This window comes from Podarcis liolepis (assembly GCF_965112155.1).
Source record: "Podarcis liolepis genome assembly, chromosome: 2".
Taxonomy (NCBI): domain Eukaryota; kingdom Metazoa; phylum Chordata; class Lepidosauria; order Squamata; family Lacertidae; genus Podarcis; species Podarcis liolepis.
The window spans coordinates 7,760,217-7,780,616 of NC_139555.1; the positions used below are offsets into that span (position 1 = coordinate 7,760,217).

Sequence of the window (20,400 nt, forward strand, 5' to 3'; positions counted from 1 at the left end):
CCCCGCCCTCTGTGCAATTGTTGCTTGAGACATCAGCCTAAGGCTTGGAAAGCTTGGAGACCCCTGGCTTTATGGTCCTAGCCCGTCTAAGCTATTACCAAGCTATAAGATAAAGACAAGCAGTGTTATAAACAATCCAGGTAAAATGTGAGATTGTCCTTTATTAGCTATCTTTAACGAAACATTCACATCAGGTATAGCTGGACGTTCATTTACTTTTACGCACTTCTCATGCATTTTATAATGACTGACTCAATCACTAGTCTACCACACACAATTTATATACTATCTGGCCAGAATTCCAGCTTCTGGAGTGCAAGACTTGGCTTTTTTCTTTTCCCCCTACTTAGCTTTTAAGTATCGTGGCAGTAGTATTTAAGACTTGGAGGCACAGAAATGGATATTAAGTGCTTTGGGTAGAGACACTCCAATTAACTTGCTCTGAGTGTGGAACTACCCTGTTGAACTCTGTAGGTTCTGTTACCATATCTGCCAACATGAAATGCACCTTCCATAATGCCCATGTGAGAGCACAGCTGTACCTTTCCTGCAGAAGAGCATGCCACTAGCAGGATTTCAAACAAAAGTTGCAGCTCTGAAAAACGGGGTCCTATATTCAAAGTCTTGCAGCACACTGCAAATGCCCAGCAAAAGGCACTGAGCTCCATGCAGCCTTGTTGACTGTAAAAATGAAGTTTAAAAGGGGAAGGGGAACAGCCTGGGAAAGTTCCTGACAGCTTTGTTACCCTTCAAAGTTACAAGGAAGTCAATACAGACTAACGCCAATACCTTCTTCAGCAGACGTTTTTACAAGAGACTTAAGCGGTGAAAAGAAGTACGGAATCATGCTGCGCCCACGAGGACATTCTGGAGCCAGATCTAAACAGAAATATTGTGGTCTTCTACAGTACAGGCATTTTCTCCAGGGCCATACTGGCAATTCTCTTGTCTCCCTCTACGGCAGGAGGAGGAATATTCAGCATATAATGCAGTGTTTCCTCTACCTTCCTCTCAAGGCTAATAATTCAGTGGGAGAGGCTTCTGCAGGGCTCCTGCTCATTGTATTTTAGTATAAGCAAAAACCCTTATCTCCCTCTGCTTCAGCCAAGAGTCACTGTCGCAGCATCTCTTCAGAAGTGGTCCACCAGTGAGGGGTGCCCTTAGTCAGCCCTTGGAAGAAGAAGGGAAGTTGATAGAAAGCAAGACCATGCCATGTGCCAAGAGTGAAGTCTCAGCGTCTGGAAAGAGAAAAGTATGCATTGCATTTGTGTCTATTTGAGATATGTGCCAACCCTTCATTGTAAACTCTCACAGGGTTGGCCACAACAAGCACAATTCATAAAATAATCCAGTGCTTCTAAATAGAACCAAATCATAGCTAAAAGTAAAAGGGGGCTCCCCCTCCCACAATCTGTCACAGGAAAGTTTTTAAAGGGCTGATCAGAAAGAAAAAAATGCTTTTGCCTGCTATCAAAAGCCAATCAGTATCTGCACCAGCCTAATCTTGGGCGGGGGGGTTGACTGGTCCATAGCTGGGAGGGCATATTCCTCCGTTGCAGGGGGCTGGACTAGATGATCCTCAGGGTCCCTTCCAACTCTATAAGTCTATGCTGCTGCCACCAATAATAATGATAATAATAATAATTTTTATTTATACCCTGCCCTCCCCAGCCAAGGCCGGGCTCAGGGCGGCTAACAAGCAAAAATAAAAATAAGTTGAATGAATACAACTTAAAAACAAAATTAAAATACAACATTAAAATATTGAAACATTACAATATTAAAATGTAGCCTCATCGCAGGAGGAGAAAGGAAAAGAAAAAAAAGAGGGGGAGGGAATCAAATTGGCTCCAAGCCAAAGGCCAGGCGGAACAACTCTGTCTTACAGGCCCTGCAGAAAGAAATCAGATCCTGCAGGGCCCTGGTCTCATGAGGCAGAGCGTTCCACCAGGCCGGGGCCAGTGTTGAAAAGGCCCTGGCTCTGGTTGAAGCTAATCAAACTTCCTTAGGGCCCGGGACCTCTAGGGTGTTGCTATTTATGGACCTTGAGGGTCTCCATGGGGCATCCCGGGGCATACTAAGAAGCCCCTATTCTGAATTCTGGCCTTCCAGGCTTTACTAGGCCATCTCCTTTGCAACCAGGACTGTACAGGGGCAACCTCTTCAGGTTAACACTGCAACATTAAGGATGGGTCAGAAGAGCAGCTGCTTCTAGTTGTGTGTGAGAGATTCCGTAAGGGCTCTAAGGGAAGCCCGACGTAGCCAAATTCAAGCAGGCTTACCTTTCAGTGAACAGGAGAGTGTCAGCCAGTGAGCCAGCCACAGCCTGCATGCCAGTGGGCTGAGGTGAACAGAATTCAAGCCACGGGTATAACAAGCCTGCAGAGAAGAGAGGCATTGTCTTGGAGCAGAGAGACTTTCATTTGAAAAGCAACGGCTAAATGCAAGGACATTCACTGCTAAATTCTGACATTAAAAGCTGGGCTGGTGTGTGTGTTTAAGCCATTCAAGCTGTCCTCATTTGACATAAGACTGACATTACTATTTCTGAAAAGGGTGACAGTGTTACTGTGCAGTATAGCACAGCTTGTGGAATGTGGTCCACAAAAGCTTTTAACCCACAATAAATAGTCTTTTAAGGTTACCCTAAAGCAGTGTTTCCCAACCACTGTTCCGCGGCACACTAGTGTGCCGCGAGATGTTGCCTGGTGTGCCGCGGGGAAAATTAAAAAATTCGAAAGATTTTTTTTAAAAAAAGTCAAATTTTCGATTGGGGCGCCGTCACTAGATGACCCCTGGGGTTCCCTCCCTCCCTCCCGCTCTGCACCTCCCTCCTCCTCCTCCGGGGAGGCCCTTCCTGGCTCTCGGCCAAGGCTTGGCGGCTGCCACTCACTCACTCGCTTGCCCACCCGTCCCTCCATCCCTGCACCCGGCCTCTCCCCCTCCGTCCCCGGCGCGGGGGCTGCCGGGATCCGTAGTCCCCTCGCCCTTGGGCTCCGCGCCCGCGCGGGGTGCGCGAGCTACGTTTCCCAGTGTGGCCTGGCGGGCCGGGCGTTTTGTTTGAAGCGCTCTTCTCCCGGCCATGGAATGAGCGCAGCGGCGGCCGGGCGGGCAGGGGCTCTTCCGCGCAGACCCCGCGCAGCCTGCCTGCGCCCCCGCGGAGATCGGGCGGCAGGATGGAGCCCGGGGATCCCCGCGGAGGCGGAGGCTGCCCCCCAGGTAGGGCTGCGTTGGCGGGTTTTTATTTTTGCAATGCTGCATCCGCGCCGGAGGGGACGCATCGGACCGCAGGGAGACCCCTTGGCGGGCGTGCAAGGCAATGCATGCGTGCAGGCGTTGCATGGAGTGCAGTGCAGTGCAATGCAATGGCAACGCGGCGCCCTGCATGCATGCATGCAACTTCCACCGGCGCTCCGGACTTGGCAGGTGAGGGGGGTCCCCAGTGGGCGGCAGAGAGCCGGGAGGGCGAAGGGGAGCCGGGGGGGAGCAGCGCTGCTCCCCGAGCCGAACCCGGGGGGAAACTTCGGCGTCGTTGCACTGGGTGTTGGAAGCGGAGGCTGGCGGGGGCCCCTCACCTGCTTTCTCCTCCAAGGAGCTCCCGGGGGCGCGCGTGGTTCTCCCCGTGTTATCCTCGCAACAACAGCCCTGCGAGGTGGGTCAGGCGAGTGGCCCAAGGGAGCACCCAGGGATTGTCCTGGCCAGGTGGGGTGATTTGAACCCTGCTCTCTGCCCGGTCTTCGTCCTCATTTAGCCCCCACATGTGCATGACTGTGCATGACTGAGGTTTTCCCCCCTCGTCTTGGCTATGGTGTGAGTCTGTGCTGTTAATTAATGGGGTTCTGCCTTCGGAGAAGATGAGCCAGCCCTCAAGGAGGTGATTATGCAATTTGCTAGCAATTCATGTCCCTCCCGGCGTGACGCTGCGCGCTGACGTCAAGGGCTGTAATGGTGGTGTGCCTCGAGATTTTTTTCATGAAACAAGTGTGCCTTTGCCCAAAAAAGGTTGGGAAACACTGCCCTAAAGGTACAACGCAGGTGGCCCTGTGGGTTAAACCACAGAGCCTAGGACTTGCCGATCAGAAGGTTGGTGGTTCGAAGAACTTCCTGACAGTAAGAGCTGTTCGACAGTGGAATTTGCTGCCAAGGAGTGTGGTGGAGTCTCCTTCTTTGGAGGTCTTTAAGCAGAGGCTTGACAACCATATGTCAGGAGTGCTCTGATGGTGTTTCCTGCTTGGCAGGGGGTTGGACTCAATGGCCCTTGTGGTCTCTTCCAACTCTATGATTCTATGATTCCCCGTGAAGGGGTGAGCTCCCGTTGCTCGGTCCCTGCTCCAGCCAACCTAGCAGTTCGAAAGCACGTCAAACTGCAAGTAGATAAAAAGGTACCACTCCAGCAGGAAGGTAAACAGCGTTTCCGTGCACTGCTCTGGTTTGCCAGAAGCGGCTTAGTCATGCTGGTCACATGACCCGGAAGCTGTACACCAGCTCCCTCGGCCAGTAAAGAGAGATGAGCGCCGCAACCCCGCAATGACTGGACCTAATGGTCAGGGGTCCCTTTACCTTTAAAGGTACGACACGGCTCAGTCAGTAGAGCACAAGACTCCTGATCTCAGGGTCATGGGTTTGAGCCCTCCACTGGGCAAAAAGGTCCCTACATTGCAGCGGGTTGGACTAGATGGCTCTCGTGGTCCCAGGTATGATTCTAGCCCTTGCCCTTGCATGCGAGAACTGGCACAGCCACGGTCAGTTCCTAGCCAGCAATGCTGCCCCTCAGTTTGCTACAGTATGCAAAACTTCATCTCACCGCCTGCACTTCCTCATCGGTTAGCTGCCCCACACCCAGTTTCAGCATCGCTTGGTCCAGATGATGCAGCTCTGCTATGTGGCTCTGCAAGCGGTATCTCAGGAAGAGAGATGGCAAGCGAGGAGTTAGGAACAAAACACGGCTTAGGACTTTCTGGGGGGAGAAGAGAAGACGGTGGGATTAAACTGCACAATAGTAGTCAACAAAGCTTTTCAGAGCTGCCCTGCTTCTCCAGATCAAAATGTGGCTAACAGGAGGATATGATCGTTCCCCTCCAAAAAGGCAGCACATAAGGCAGCCTAGATCAGTAATAGGTTTCAATTTAAGGAGAAGCAACTGTTTGTTGCAGCTTAAGGATTTATAGCTGGAAAGATTTATAGACTTATTTTGAAACTCAGTCAAAACCTAGGGGGGGCTGCAGTTAGTGGCAATGGATTTAGCTGGGTCGTCAGTATAATCCCATTTAATTTCTGGAATGGCACTCACCAGCTGCTGAACCCCGAGTTGCTGGATGCCAAAGGGATGTCCCACAAATAAGGTCCTCACAGCTGTAAGTTCTCTTACATCTGGGTGGCATCCTTCCTGCACCTTGAAGATTAAGATATATCATTGGTAGAAAGAAAGAAAGAAAGAAAGAAAGAAAGAAAGAAAGAAAGAAAGAAAGAAAGAAAAGAAAAGCACCATACTGCTTTATAATAATAATAATAATAAATTTTATTTATATCCCGCCCTCCCCAGCCGAAGCCGGGCTCAGGGCGGCTAACAACAATCAAATAATCAGACAGTAAAATAGTTACACAATCTAAAAATATTTCATTATAAAAATTAATTAAATCAAATTGATGGCAACCAATTAAGCAAAATTCTGTGCAGGTTGCCAGAGGAGGGAGTCAGGCTGCGCCCTGACCAAAGGCCTGGCGGAACAACTCTGTCTTCCAAGAATAAAAGGATGGGAATCTTGTAAAAACCTGAAAACCAATCCTTCTACAGTGGTGCCCCGCAAGACGAATGCCTCGCAAGATGGAAAACTCGCTAGACAAAAGAGTTTTCCGTTTTGGAGGTGCTTCGCAAAACGAATTTCCTATGAGCTTGTTTCGCAAGACGACAATGTCTTGCGAATTCCTGCTGGTTTTTTTCCCTCCCCCCCTTTTTCTAAGCCGCTAAGCCGCTTATCAGCTGATCCAATCAGCAGATAAGCCGCTAATAGCGCTAATCCGCTAATCCGTCAATGGGCTTGCTTCGCAAGACGAAAAAACCACTAACGGATTCTTTTTGTCTTGCGAGGCACCACTGTATAACATATAGCAGCTGAGCACCTTTTCATTCCTGGAACAAATGAGAAGTTCCTGTTTGCTGTAGTCATTACACCCTTCCCAAATAAGTTGTTGTTATTAAAACCCCACCCATCCAGCTGAGTTGCCCCAGCCACCCTGGGTGGCTTCCAACACACATAAAAACATAATAAAACATCAAATATTTAAAACTTCCTGATACAGGGCTGCCTTCAGATGTGTTCTAAAAGTTGCATAGTTATTTATCTCCTTGGCATCTGGTTTGGGGAGGGCATTCCACTCCACTGTCGAGAAGGCCCTCTGCCTGGTTCCCTGTAGCTTCACTTCTTGCAGTGAGGGAACCTTACCAGATGGGCCTTCAGAGGTGGACCTCAAGTAACTGGGCTGAATGATGGGGGTGGAGACGCTCCTTCAGGTATGCAGAGCCAAGGCTGTTTAGGGCTTCAAAGGTCAGCACTAACCCTTAACAATGCTCTGCTTCACCATTACCATGAGGAAAGTTGCTATGCCATATCACCTAGTTGCATTAATGGAATAGGTGCAACAGAATTAACCTTTTTTCTTGTTAGATAGGCAATTCTTCGGCTTAGAAGTTCAATCAGGTGGTTTCAAAACTAGACGGCTGCTGGCTGCTGTGGAATTTGTTTGGTTGCCTTTAGGGTAGCTTTATACACACTAGCTGACAGTTGTATGCTATTTTTTTGACCTAAAATAGTGCTGACTGCCCAAGGGCTATTTGGGTTTTGTTTGGGGGTTTTTTTGGTTATTTTGGGAGAAATGTATGGTTAACTTATTTCTTGGATTATCCTTTTTGAGCTGCATTGTAGTGGTCATTTGTTACAAACAATAAAATCTGACTGAGCGGGGGGGGGGGGGTGACCCTCCACCAGTGTAGCTAATACCCACTCTTGTTTGGTTCCTCCCTTCCAAAAATTGTCCCATAAAGAATAATAAAGGCCTGAATTTACTACTTTTTCTCGTCGTCCTCTACTAAAATTGCAAGCCATTATTATAAACTGACAAGTACTCAAGGGTGCATTGCCAGAAAGCCTTTGCATAAGTGACAAATCAGTAGACACAAGTTTCAGAGCATCCTTTTCCTTGCCACCATCTGCTAAGCCAACAATACAGTCTGGTCTCTTACTTGAATGACTCTTCTATACATGTTCGTATTCAGGTCAGGGTTTTTAAAATCAATCAATCAATCTCTGGAATGACTTTAAAACCGTATAATTAAGGTTTCAGAAGTTTGCAGTGCTTTGTTCACATGACAATAGTAAAGTTGAATCTAGGCATTATGAAGTTGGTAGTGATGGGCCAACTCTCAATATACAAAAGCCTTATTTCTGCAAAGCAAGACACGTGTCCAAAGACTGCCTCTCTATCAGCTGAGATTGGGTGGTAATTAGATACCTTTTTGCAGAGATCTAGCATCTGTTTCCGAGGCTGGGAATCCGCTAGGGAGCGAGAGAGGTTCATTAGACCATCAACCACTTCTGGGTATGCCTCCTTTCTCATATTGTGGTAGGTGTCCAGAAATTCAGCTTGTTGTTTGGAAGTCCAGAAGTGGCGTATCAAAAGTTGTCTTGGGAACAGATACCTTGGGAAGGAAAGATTGTCAAGAAGATACACATTTCAAAACCAAGACACAGCTGTGTATCAAAGAACATTCAAATCTGGGCCACAGGAACCCAAATTCTGCATTTTGCAGCTTTTGTCGATTTTGCAGGTTTTGCCTGTTTTCTACAAATTTGACTGCTTCTTCCAGCCAAGACAAGGAGCAACCAGTTATGTGATGGCTGAAACCTCAGCCCCCGACAAGCCAAAGCCCTCCTGAACTTTGCTTCTGCAAATTTAACCAGACCTTGTCCACAGACTCTCAAGTTACCTTCATTTATTTTAAAATGAAATATTTTAATAAAAAAAACCCCAATGTTTTCAGAATGCCTAGTAGACCATTTTCTCCCTCACGAAATCTGCCTGGCAACTTGAAATAATATCCTGATGCCTTTCTCTAAATTCTTCTGCCTTCAAAAAAAAAACAGGCAGTGCAGGATTTTAGAGCTACTTTTGTCAGTTGTGATATAATCTGTTTCTTGTTAAAGTTCACATTAAAATATTATCAAGCCTATACAGCAGGCATCCCCAAACTCAGCCCTCCAGATGTTTTGGGACTACAACTCCCATCATCCCTAGTTAACAGGACCCGTGGTCAGGGATGATGGGAATTGTAGTCCCAAAACATCTGGAGGGCCGAGTTTGGGAATGCCTGCTATACGGCATGCTAGGCTGTGATCCGGGGCTGTTAAGAGCAAGCCTCAAGCATAAATGATATTATCTTTAACTGTTTTTAACTCCCAAGCTGAAAACACCTATTTGGAACAGACCAAGGAAGGGGTGGGGGAGCTGCTTAAAGGTGAGCGCCCCCCCCCCTTTAAAAATGTTTCTGGAGAGTTTAAAGCAGTTTGGGAGTTCTGTTGGGAAAACAACAGAGATGGTAAATTTTCAGAAAAAAATGTGGGAGGGTGCATGGTTGCTGCACGATGAATTGCCACCCAGAGAAATTCACCAAAAATAATCCCTTTAGACTGAACCTACACATGGGGAGAAAATACAATGTGGAAGCAGAGGCTCCAAAGTGTCAGGGCTTGATCCCACTCCCAGTAATTAATGTGCTTTTGCAGTCTATTTTGGTACCTGCTAAAACACAAAGCAAGGGACGCAGGTGGCACTGTGGGTTAAACCACAGAGCCTAGGACTTGCCGATCAGAAGGTCGGCGGTTCGAATCCCCACGACGGGGTGAGCTCCTGTTGCTCGGTCCCTGCTCCTGCCAACCTAGCAGTTTGAAAGCACATCAAAGTGCAAGTAGATAAATAGGTACCGCTCCGACGGGAGGGTAAACGGTGTTTCCGTGTGCTGCTCTGGTTTGCCAGAAGCGGCTTACACATGGTGGCCACAGGACCCGGAAGCTGTACGCCGGCTCCCTCAGCCTATAGAGCGAGATGAGCGCCGCAACCCCAGAGTCGGCCACGACTGGACCTAATGGTCAGGGGTCCCTTTACCCTTTACCTAAAACACAAAGCTGTACTCTAACAAGCTCTTCATCAAAGAGCAGTGCAGGTAAGTGATGAGAGGGAGAGAAACCCCCCACTACTGTTGCATTCACTCTTTCACAGTTAAGCGCAAGGACCTTTCATCTGAACAGGCACACGGTTGTACTTACATGAGCAAAAGAACCAGGTAGTTGGCAAAGGGAGGAAGAGAAAGAATCCCAACTGGAATGGCCTTGATCAGATCTCTGCGAAACTTCAAAAATGATTAGTCAGTAGACCTGCCATGCACACACCCAAAACTACTGCGAGGAAAATGCACATATAAAGGGACTGATGAAGCAGTGGCATGCAAGGTACCACTGCTGCATACTCTGGCATTTTATATGCCTCAAAGCTGTGCCTATTTTTGTCTCTCACAAACTTAGTAACTTTGAATGCTCTATCATGGGTAGGCAAACTAAGGCCGAGGGGCCGGGTCTGGCCCAATCACCTTCTAAATCCAGCCTGCGAACGGTCCGGGAATCAGTGTGTTTTTACATGAGTAGAATGTGTCCTTTTATTTAAAATGCATCTCTGGGGTATTTATGGGGCCTGCCTGGTGTTTTTACATGAGTAGAATGTGTGCGTTTATTTAAAATGCATCTCTGGGTTATTTGTGGGGCATAGGAATTCGTTGCTGTTCTTTTTCAAAATATAGTCCATCCTCCCACAAGGTCTGAAAAAGTTTGCTGACCCCTGTGCTATACAGATGCAATTTGGAAGCTAGTTATTAAAGTGGTAGCATTTTCTTTGCAGCGAGAAAACACTATTCGTATGTGATATCAAGTATGAGGCAGCTAGGGACACGGCTGCCAAGGCACAACCAGGAACCTTAAAGTTCTTCCTGAAGAAACCAGAGGCCTTCCTCCTGGGTATAGTTGGCCAATCGGTGTTAAAGGAGGATAGAACTTTCTTTATGTACGCTACAGCAGCAGCAAGAATTCTCATCGCAAAGCATTGGAAGACACAAGACCCACCCTCCTTGGAAGAATGGCAGGTGTAACTAATAGACTATATGGAGATGGCGGAAATGACTGGCAGAATCCGAGACCAGGGAGAAGAGTTGGTGGAAGAAGATTGGAGGAAATTTAAAACTTATTTGCAGAAATATTGTAAAATTTTTGAATGCTGATGACATTGAAATGAATTGCAGGGGTTCTAGCAATAAGGTAAAATGTAAGATTGGATTAATAATAGATAAACTAATAGGACATGAATTTGCTGAACCAATTCTTAAAAGGGATACAAAAATGGGAGACGTGAGGAAGTCAGGAAAATAAGTTAACTAAAGATGAGAAATCAAGAAAGAGGGAATTTTTGTTTTCTTTTATATGTGTTTTTTCTTTTTCTTTTTTTGTGTTCAATGTCTGTATTTTTGTATTTTGTAATTTTGTATCTTTTTCGTTTTTGTATTTTTCTAAACTTTTCTATTGATAAAACCCAATAAAATATTATAAAAAAAATAAAATAAAGTGTGCTCCGGATTGTGCATTGCCAACGGAAGATAGGCTACAATTTTACTGCCCATCACCTGACTGGGATGGGAGAATAACAGGTCTTCTATATGAATAATTCTGCTGCAGCCAACGGACAATGCCATACAATAGTGTGTCTTTACACCTGCTTTTTCTGTTGGTTATTTTCCATATGTGGACCTCCACACACACATCAGCAACAATTTATTGACCTGTGACCTACATCCAGTCCGCTATGTCTATATCTGTTATACAGCTGTCCATGGTGATGATGTTAGACTGACAACCTTTATGTAAATGTCACTTAGCTCCATGTTGCAACACAACACATTGCGTTTGAAAAAGGAGAAAACCTTCCCTTCCTCAGCTTTCCTTTGTTTGAATAAAAGTGCTTAGATGGAATCTTTCAAGAATAAGAACCCAAATTTCAGGCCTTCTTCTCTACACAGAAACATTTTTACTCTAACTCAGCCCAACAATATGATAAATGTTCAGGCAAAGAATAAATGCATCGGGTGAAGGTTGGCAGAAATCAAGCAGAGCTGCCAGACTTTATTTGCTTTTGCTGAAGTACGGAAACCTCTTAATTAATCTACCCTAGATGCAGTAAATATTAGTCCACCTATTTGTATTAGTATAGCGGATCCTCACAAAAGTTGCATGTGGTTCTTGCTTATCGATTCAGAAGCTCTCAGTGTGTTTACATAGTGTAGTGGGACAGGGGAGACCTGGCTTCAAATTCCTGTTTGGCTCTTAAGTTGGTTGGGTAACCTTGGGGAGTCTCTCTACAATGACACCCACACAGCACCTAACCTGTCTTTCTTGAAAGATGTGATGATAGAAAGGGAAAGGGACCATGCACATTGCCCTATGCTCCTTGAAGGAAAGTCAGGATAAGATAAAAGATAAAGCGACCACTGACCATTAGGTCCAGTCATGACTGACTGGGGTTGTGGCGCTCATCTCGCTTTACTGGCCGAGGGAGCCGGCATACAGCTTCTGGGTCATGTGGCCAGCATGACTAAGCTGCTTCTGGTGAACCAGAGCAGCGCACGGAAACGCCGTTTACCTTCCCACTGGAGCAGTACCTATTTATCTACTTGCACTTTGACGTGCTTTCAAACTGCTAGGTTTGCAGGAGCAGGGACCGAGCAACAGGAGCTCACTCCGTCGCAGGGATTCGAACCGCCAACCTTCTGATCGGCAAGTCCTAGGCTCTGTGGTTTAACCCACAGCGCCACCCGCGTAGGAGAAATAAATCCCAATTGAGGGGTGGGGAGAAGGCAGGTAGTAGTTAGTTACTCTGTTACTGTGGATTTATTTCTGTATTCTTTCATGAAAAAACAAACCAATTCTCTCTATGAAGTTATATTTTTCATCTGTACAAATTTTACGGTAATACCTTCCTGCAAAAAAGAAGTAAATCCAGAAAGCAAATGGAATACGCAGTTGTACATATTGACCAGAGGATGGGTTGGTTTTTAGCAGACGGGGAGAGAGGCCAGCAAAATCACCCAGTGTTAACTCACAATTCATAAGGAGGAAACTGAAAGATTTGAGACAAAGGAGCAGTCACTCATTCATGCCATTTCAGAATGAAACCAAGTTTAGAAAATCAACATTGCATCGAACAGAAGCAAACGTGCTTCCAATGCAGGTATGTCCCTGAACTGAACATTTTTCTTGTCAACCCTATTTGATTATCTTGTGAAACTCCTCAGTGTACGAGATGGGAAGTTGCTAGACAGCTAGAGCATCTTAAGTGGGCTCCTCATGTAGGAAGAAGGGCAGCTGCACAACTGTGGAAACTACCAAGTGTCTCCTGAAATCAGTTTGACTTGTTGACTATCATCGTTGCAGACAAAAGTAAAAGCCTACCTGTCTTAGTCTCTCCATCTCCCTGTATGGAAGTTGATGGAACTGGATCTTTCTATATGACATGTTTGCCCTTATTCTTCTTATTTCTTTCATTTCTGTAAAGAATATCCAAAATCCTGTGCAAAATACAGAAATATTTTCAGATCTGGAATTGTTCTCCCTGAATGTTCAACCTCATGCCAAAGTCCTTCCCAAGCCTTTCACCTAAGAATAGAGCATCACTGCATAAAGAACAGGGCTAGGGAAGCTCTGACCTTCCAGATACTACATGGCAAGTGGCCGTGGAAGATGGGCATTGTAGTTCAGCAAAATCTGGAGGACCAAAAATTCCCACAACTGGCATAAAGTAACACATACATGAATATTACGTCTCTGTCTCTCCCTTGCCTTGAATGACTTGAATAGTTCTTCTGACCCCTCTTTGTAAAACTCCAGCCAGCTAAATTGTTTTCTTTGCTTTAATAGTGTCAGGACATCATAGGGAAAGCCCAAATGCCTTGGCACTTCAAAGGGTTTTTCACAGCCTAACCTCTAAGTTTGCCACGAGGGTAAAAGGACATGCCCCTTGCACGTCATTCAGAGCTTCTCAGAAGCAAGAGATAATGGGATAATGTTTCCTAATCTCTAAAACAGGCTTTGTCTTCTCTCTCTTGCGATGCCTCTTACACATGAGCTTCTAACACATTACTACTTCCTTCTCTCTAACCCTGCAGAATCCGCTGGCTTCTTCTACAGAGGGTCTTAAATTCTTCTCGCTCCTGCCTTTCCTTACTACAGCTATAATTTTGTTAGATGTACACAGAACTGCCTTCACTCAGAATCTTAACATGTTATTCCCCACCCCAAAAATTACACCATGGACTGTTTTTTTGCAGATTTTTTTTCCAGCAGGAACAAGCAATGGAATGCTTCCATGCTCTCCTTTCTCATTCTGAGCTCTTGAGGCTGAAATGGAAATTTTTGTTCCAAACTCTAAACAAACACAATTCCTTTTGAATTCCAAACTTGTAAGAATTATGCTTCGTAAGACTAGGGTTTACGAGAACAAATAGGATAAAGCCATGGTTTGCAATCATGGCATCATAAACCATTGTGTGTGTGTGTGTTGTTTTAAAAGCACTGTTCTCCAAAATTGGACCTTGCGGGAAACCACAATTTATTTAAAATAAAAAAGGAAGCTTTCAATCTCCTATTTATTGGCTCGAAAAGGAACAAGACAGGAGGGTGTGTGAGCATGCGTGGTTGAGGCTTCCTGCAGCATGTCCTCACAGCAGGACACCAGTTTCCCATTACACCTGGAATGGGTCTGTGCAAACACACAAACATGATGCTACAAATGTCATCCATTATTGACAAAGAACTTGTTTCTTCATTCTCACTGTAACATGAGCCTCTGCCATTCCTACTGCAACACAAGAAACAGCACCCACCTAGGGATGGGCTAGAAGTAAAGAAACTACTTTACCTTGACAGATGCAAAAGCGATTTGTTCTTAAGGTATCACATTCCTCCCAGAATCATGAAACATGCACAAAGGTGTGTTTTTTTAAATGAAAACCCACCTTTCAAGAAGGTTGAATATAGCTGGTAGAAACGTGGGAATGTTCTTTCCAAAAACCTTTCATACTTCTCATTCAGGTATTTGACTTTGGAAACCAAGGCAGAGAGTGGTTTTTTGGAATTTGCGTTTGCAGAAAATTGGCACACTGGAGGTCTGAAATAAAGGAAAGTACATGCAAGTCTTGAGTTCTATTGCCACGTATTTCAAGCCCTTTAGAATACAAAAAGGAAGTCACAACTACAATAGTTAATAAAGGGTATGTGGTGAGCAGCTGCATCTGACTGATGAACAGTCTAAGAGCTTAGCAATAAACTAGCCTGTTATGACCACAATGCAAAAAGATGGGGGGGGGGTCCATAGGCTATTTCAGGGATAAATGAAGATGAGGTTATGTGCATAATTTTGTCCAATTGCTAATTTTGTCTAATTGCTACCAAAGTACACATTAACCTAGGGGTCAAGTATTGTGGGGTTTACACCTATGAATAAGAATAGCAATAAATACCTTCTTAAACAGATGCTGTTCTTGATTAACAACATGAGACTATCATATTAAAAGTCGGCTGTCAGGAGAATAAAAATGAAACTTGTTTTCTGTAGGAAGACACACAAATGCAAAGGGCAAGTATATTTTTTTAGACTTGATTCCTGGAATTACATTATTGCAGGGAAGAATTTGCTTTTGTTTTATACATTAATATGTCTTGCAGTCACAAAATGCATACATAAAGTGCAGTTCTAGGTGCTCATTAAAATTTATCAATTTGGGCTGCCAAACGATTAAATAACTTTTAATTAACCGATTAATCAATTTAGACGGCTTATTAATCAACTACATTTTACCAAAACATCAGAATAGTTCAAAATCAGAATGCCAAAAGGACACCATCAATTTAATAACCAGGGGCTTCACTGTATTTTCCTCCTAGTTCTACAAACTGAGGTTATGGCTGATTGGCAAGGCAACCTAAAATTTTGTCATTCTTTATTACAGCAGAAAATCAGAACCCAAAGAGCAGCACTCAAAGATAGAAGGTGTGACATTTAGTCTGAACCCTACAAATAAAAGTTGGCCACCCTTGTTGATCTGCTAAAGCTTTACAGGACAATCTTAACCATGTCTACTTGGAAGGAAATCAATGGGGCGTTGTCTCAGAGGTAGACAATCCTATCCATTCTACCTGTCCATTAAACATAATTCACAGCCCCTCTCCTGATGCGAATCCATACAAACTTGATATCTGTCTTTATATGGTCTTCCCATTAGATGTTAAGGAAATGAACAACTTCACTTCGACTTTTAGAAAACATCTGAAGGCAGCCTTGTATCGGGAGGTTTTTAATGTTTGAGGTTTTACTATGTTTTTATATGCACTGTAAGCCACCCAGAGTGGCTGGGGAAACCCAGCCAGATGGGTGGGGTACTAATAATAATAATAATAATAATAATAATAATAATGTATTTTTATGTATTTTTGTTGTAAACTGCTTTGATAATTCATATGAAATTGTGGCATACTGTAGAAATATTTTTATGCTGCCTGCCTGAGTCAACGTTACAGTGGCCAGTAAACATCTCAGATAAAGTGAAAGCAACATCACCTCCAGAATTAGAACAGCCTGGGAGGTCCCGAGGGAGGTTACCATAGATGCCCTTCTGAATGTTGTGAAGGAACCATCCAAGGCAAAAAAACACACTGTTTTCTACCAAGCTCAGTTAGCCCAATAATAAATTATTAGTTTTCAATTTTGTGTGTTTGTGTGTGTAACCTGTGTCTTTTAACTGCTACAAAATCAACAGGAACTTATCTTATTCCTGAGTTCATGGCATATAAGCCATACCCCAAAAAAGTGGCTGCCCTAACCAACCCACCTTTCACTAATCACCTGGCAAGAAATAGGTTTCCATTTTAAGCGATCTTGGAAGGAAGAGCAGATATCACCCAGTTCAAATGTGGTCTTCCCCAAGCCAATCTGCAGGAACATTTTGAGCTGTTTTACATATGGAGCAGAATGAGATGGTCTGCACTACTTCAAACCGCACATGGAGTACAGTTTTAAATCTAGGGCACAGTAGGGAGAAAGCACGTTCACATACAGCCTCCTTGCTGAATTAAGATGAAGAAGAATGGTGCATTTAAAAAAATGGTATTCCCTTCTTCCTGCTGTATGCAATAGTACCAGCCATTCTACAAGATTTTGCTGCATTAAAAGTGAAAATACATAAATCCAAGCATCTCTGTAAATAGAATAGTGTTGCATGGAGCTACCTTTACTTTGAACTGAAATGATTGGGCGTTTGTTTTTTAATGCAAGGAGCCTGTGTGCTCTCCAAAATGCATAGCAACCAGAATTATGATAGGGATGGAGCAACTCCCCAGTGAGGAAATGTTACAACATTTGGGGCTTTTAAGTTAAGGCAAAAGGTGAGCATAAAATTATACATGGCATGAAGAAAGTAGATAAGATGTTTTCCTCCTCTTGTCGTAACATTCAGTCAAAGAAGCTGAATGTTGGAAGATTCAAGACAGGCAAAAAAAAAAAAAGTACTTCTTCACACAGCTGGAACTACGGAATTCACTTGCACAAGAGGCTGCAGTGAGCACCAACCCAGAAGGCTTTAAAAGAAGATTAGGACAAATTCATCTAGGGTAAAGCTATCAGTGGCAACTAGTTTCAATGGCTATACAGTCATACCTTGGTTATCGAACGGAATCCGCTCCAGAAGTCGGTTCGACTTCCAAAACATTTGCAAACCAAGGCACGGCTTCTGATTGGCTGATTGGCCCCGGAAACAATGCCGACAGCCGAAGCGGATGTTCAGCTTTCAAAAAACGTTCGCAAACCGGTTTGCGCCATTCGGGAACCAAAACATCTGAGTACCAAGGCATTTGACAACCAAGGTACGACTGTATTCTGTCTCCACTGTCGGGGCCAGTATGCCTCTGGATACTAGTTGTTGGAAACCACAGGAGGAGAGCGCTGTTGCACTAAAGGCTTGCTTTTGGGATTCCCACATGCGTCTGGCTGGCCGCTGAGCCTTTAGCCTGATCCAGGAGGGCTCTTACGTTTTACATGGTGGAAAACTCAAAAACAGCTTACAGCCTGACAGTGTTTCAGGTGGCAGGGGATTTTTTGTGCTTCCTCACATATACACCCATACAGAAACTCTGGGGTGGGGGTGACTAGGATGCAGGTGTAGCTTAGAATCCCATATACAGTGGTGCCCCGCAAGACGAATGCCTCACAAGACGGAAAACCCGCTAGACAAAAGAGTTTTACGTTTTGGAGGTGCTTCGCAAAACGAATCTCCTATGGGCTTGCTTCGCAAGACGACAATGCCTTGCGAGTTCCTGCGGGTTTTTTTTTCCTTCCCCCCTTTTTCTAAGCCGCTAAGCCGCTTATCAGCTGATCCGATCAGCAGATAAGCCGCTAAAAGCCGCTAATAGCGCTAATCCGTCAATGGGCTTGCTTCGCAAGACGAAAAAACTGCTAGACGAAGAGAATCACAGAACGGATTCTTTTCGTCTTGCGAGGCACCACTGTACAGCGGTACCTTTGCATGGGAACGGGACCCGTTCCGGAGCCCCATTCGCATCCAGAAGCGAACGCAACCCGAGTCTGAGTGTCCACGCATCATGATTTGCCGCTTCTGCGCATGCCGTCATTTTGACCTTATGTGCATGCGCGAGCAGCGAAACCCGGAAATAACACACTCCGTCGCCAGTGTGCAACCCGAAAATACTTATCCCAAAGCTACTTCAACCCGAGGTATGACTGTACCATAATGAGATACCACAAGACTCCTTGGTTTTGCTCCAGCATACTAACAGTTTACCTCTCTGGAAACTGCCATGGTGCAATTGTTGCTTGTGTGCTTACTTGCTTCAGAGGTGCAAAATGTTTGGCCCTCCATATGCTGTTGGAGCACAGCTCCCCTCACCTCCCCCACCCCCAACGAACAACTGGCCACCATGGCTGGACCTCATGGGAATACAACATGGGAGGAGAGACACACCAGAAGGTTGGTAGCCTTTCTCAAACTTGCCCCTCCCCCCGACACTCCCATCATCCCTAGCTAGCAGGACCAGTGGTCATGGATAATGGGAGTTGTAGTCCAGCAACCACTGAGGAGATAGCTCAGTCGGTAAAGCAGGAGACTCTTAATTCCAGGACTGCGGCTTTAAGACCCACTTTGGTCAAAAGATTCCCTCATCACAGTGGGTTGGAGCAGATCAGTGTTTCCCAAACTTGTGTCTCCAGATGTTTTTGGACCACAACTCCAATCTTTTCTTGCTATCAGGGCTAGTGGTCAGGGATGATGGGAAATGGAATCCAAAAACAGCTGGAGACCCAGGTTTTGTTGCTAGAAACAACTGAATCCCCTTGCTTCAAAAATAACTGACTGACCTGTGTCACTAATAATGGCTGGCCTGCGTCTTTGTTGTAGTACAGTGGTACCTCGGGTTAAGTACTTAATTCGTTCCAGAGGACCATTCTTAACCTGAAACTGTTCTTCACCTGAAGCACCACTTTAGCTAATGGAGCCTCCTGCTGCTGCCGCGCCACCGGAGCCCGATTTCCTGAAGCAAAGTTCTTAACCCGAGGCACTATTTCTGGGTTAGCGGAGTCTGTAACCTGAAGCGTATGTAACCCGAGGTACCACTGTAATTTAGGGTTTCCCAAACTAGCCACTCTGGGCAGCTTCCAACAAAATATTAAAATACAGTACCCTGTCAAACATTAAAAGCTTCCCTAAACAGGGCTGCTTTCAGATGTCTTCTAAACATTAGATAGTTGTTTATCTCTTTGACATCTGATGGGAGGATGTTCCACAGGGCGGGCGCCACTACCGAGAAGGCCCTCTGCCTGGTTCCCTGTAACTTGGCTTCTCACAGGGAGGGAACCGCCAAGACCCTCGGCGCTGGGAACTGTAGTCCAAAAACAAGACCCAAGTTTGGGAAACGTGGCCCTCGCGGTCCCTTCCAACTTGGCAATTGTAACACCCCTGGGGGCCAAAGGTTGAGAAACGTTGTGAGTTTTTTCTGTTGTGATCGGTATGCAAATTTAATACACGATAAGGAAATGGTGACAGCAGCCACGAAATTAAAAGACGCCTGCTTCTTGGAAGAAAAGCAATGACAAAGCTAGACAGCATCTTAAAAAGCAGAGACATCACCTTACCAACAAAGGTCTGTATAGTTAAAGCTCTGGTTTTCCCAGTAGTGATGTATGGAAGTGAGAGCTGGACCATCAAGAAGGCTGATCGCCGAAGAATTAATGCTTTTGAATTACGGTGCTGGAGGAGACTCTTGAGAGTCCCATGGGCTGCAAGAAGATCAAACCTCTCCATTCTGAAGGAAATCAGCCCTGAGTGCTCACTGGAAGGACAGATCCTGAAGCTGAGGCTCCAATACTTTGGCCACCTCATGAGAAGAGAAGACTCCCTGGAAAAGACCCTGATATTGGGAAAAATGGAGGGCACAAGGAGAAGGGGACGACAGAGGACGAGATGGTTGGACAGTGTTGTCGAAGCTACCAACATGAGTTTGACGAAACTGCGGGAGGCAGTGGAAGACAGGAGTGCCTGGCGTGCTCTGGTCCAGGGGGTCATGAAGAGTCGGACACGGCTAAACAACAAGGAAATGGCAGAAGCTCACCTGGGGACACCGCCCGCCCCCAGAAACCTGCCCTGCCTTCCCCTGACCCCGCTGCAGGCGGGAGGGCGGCGCCCTGAGGGGTCTCCTCGGCGCCCCCTGAGTCGCTTCCCCTTCCCGGCCCCGCCAAGGACTCACCTCAGCCCCGGCCACGGGGGAGGCTCCGCCGGGCGCAGAGCCAGGTAGAGGGAGGCGGCGGGCGCAGGGACTCCGCCGGCCCTGCAGCGCCCGCGCAGCACCAGCCGCAGCACCAGCGCCATCCTGCCAGGGCGCCTGAGGAGAAGGAGGAGGGCGGGAAGCCAGGAAAGCGGCGACGACGACGACCCCGGGAAACGGGCCACGTGATGACCACGGGCGGAAGGAGGCTCGGCGGAAGGAAAGCAAGCAAGCGGAACTCTCCTCCTTTCCCCGCCTCCTTCGGTACACGTGACCATAGGCGGAAATGGGACGCACGGAAAGAGGAACTTCTTTCCCCTCTCCGGCGTGAGAACCTCGGGACCCGGATGTCGGGGCTTTTCTATGGGGGGGGGCGGTTTGGTTGAATGGGACTGAGTTCTAAGTTGGGAGTTTTGAGTTTCGCATACCCTCCAACAAATAGGGCGTCCCATTCCATAATGATATTTTTACTGTTTCTAATAGA

General features: G+C 45.9%; 1 protein-coding gene across 2 annotated transcripts; it reads right to left on the reverse strand.

Annotated features, from left to right (window-relative positions):
- Positions 1 to 141: 141 nt before the first annotated feature.
- On the reverse strand, positions 142 to 20,141 carry LETMD1 (LETM1 domain containing 1). Of its 2 annotated transcripts, none has more exons than XM_083484950.1 (9): positions 19,899 to 20,141; positions 14,105 to 14,256; positions 12,543 to 12,658; positions 9,321 to 9,403; positions 7,510 to 7,696; positions 5,291 to 5,392; positions 4,805 to 4,957; positions 2,283 to 2,379; positions 142 to 1,238 (listed from the first exon to the last, which is right to left on the reverse strand). In XM_083484950.1, exons 1-9 carry the CDS (start codon positions 20,018 to 20,020, stop codon positions 1,165 to 1,167), a joined length of 1,086 nt encoding a protein of 361 aa, XP_083341076.1. In that variant the 5' UTR covers positions 20,021 to 20,141; the 3' UTR covers positions 142 to 1,164. The 2 variants fall into 2 exon arrangements, with proteins under 2 accessions (XP_083341076.1, XP_083341077.1); XM_083484951.1 differs by lacking the exon at positions 19,899 to 20,141 and adding an exon at positions 14,609 to 15,252.
- Positions 20,142 to 20,400: the final 259 nt, after the last annotated feature.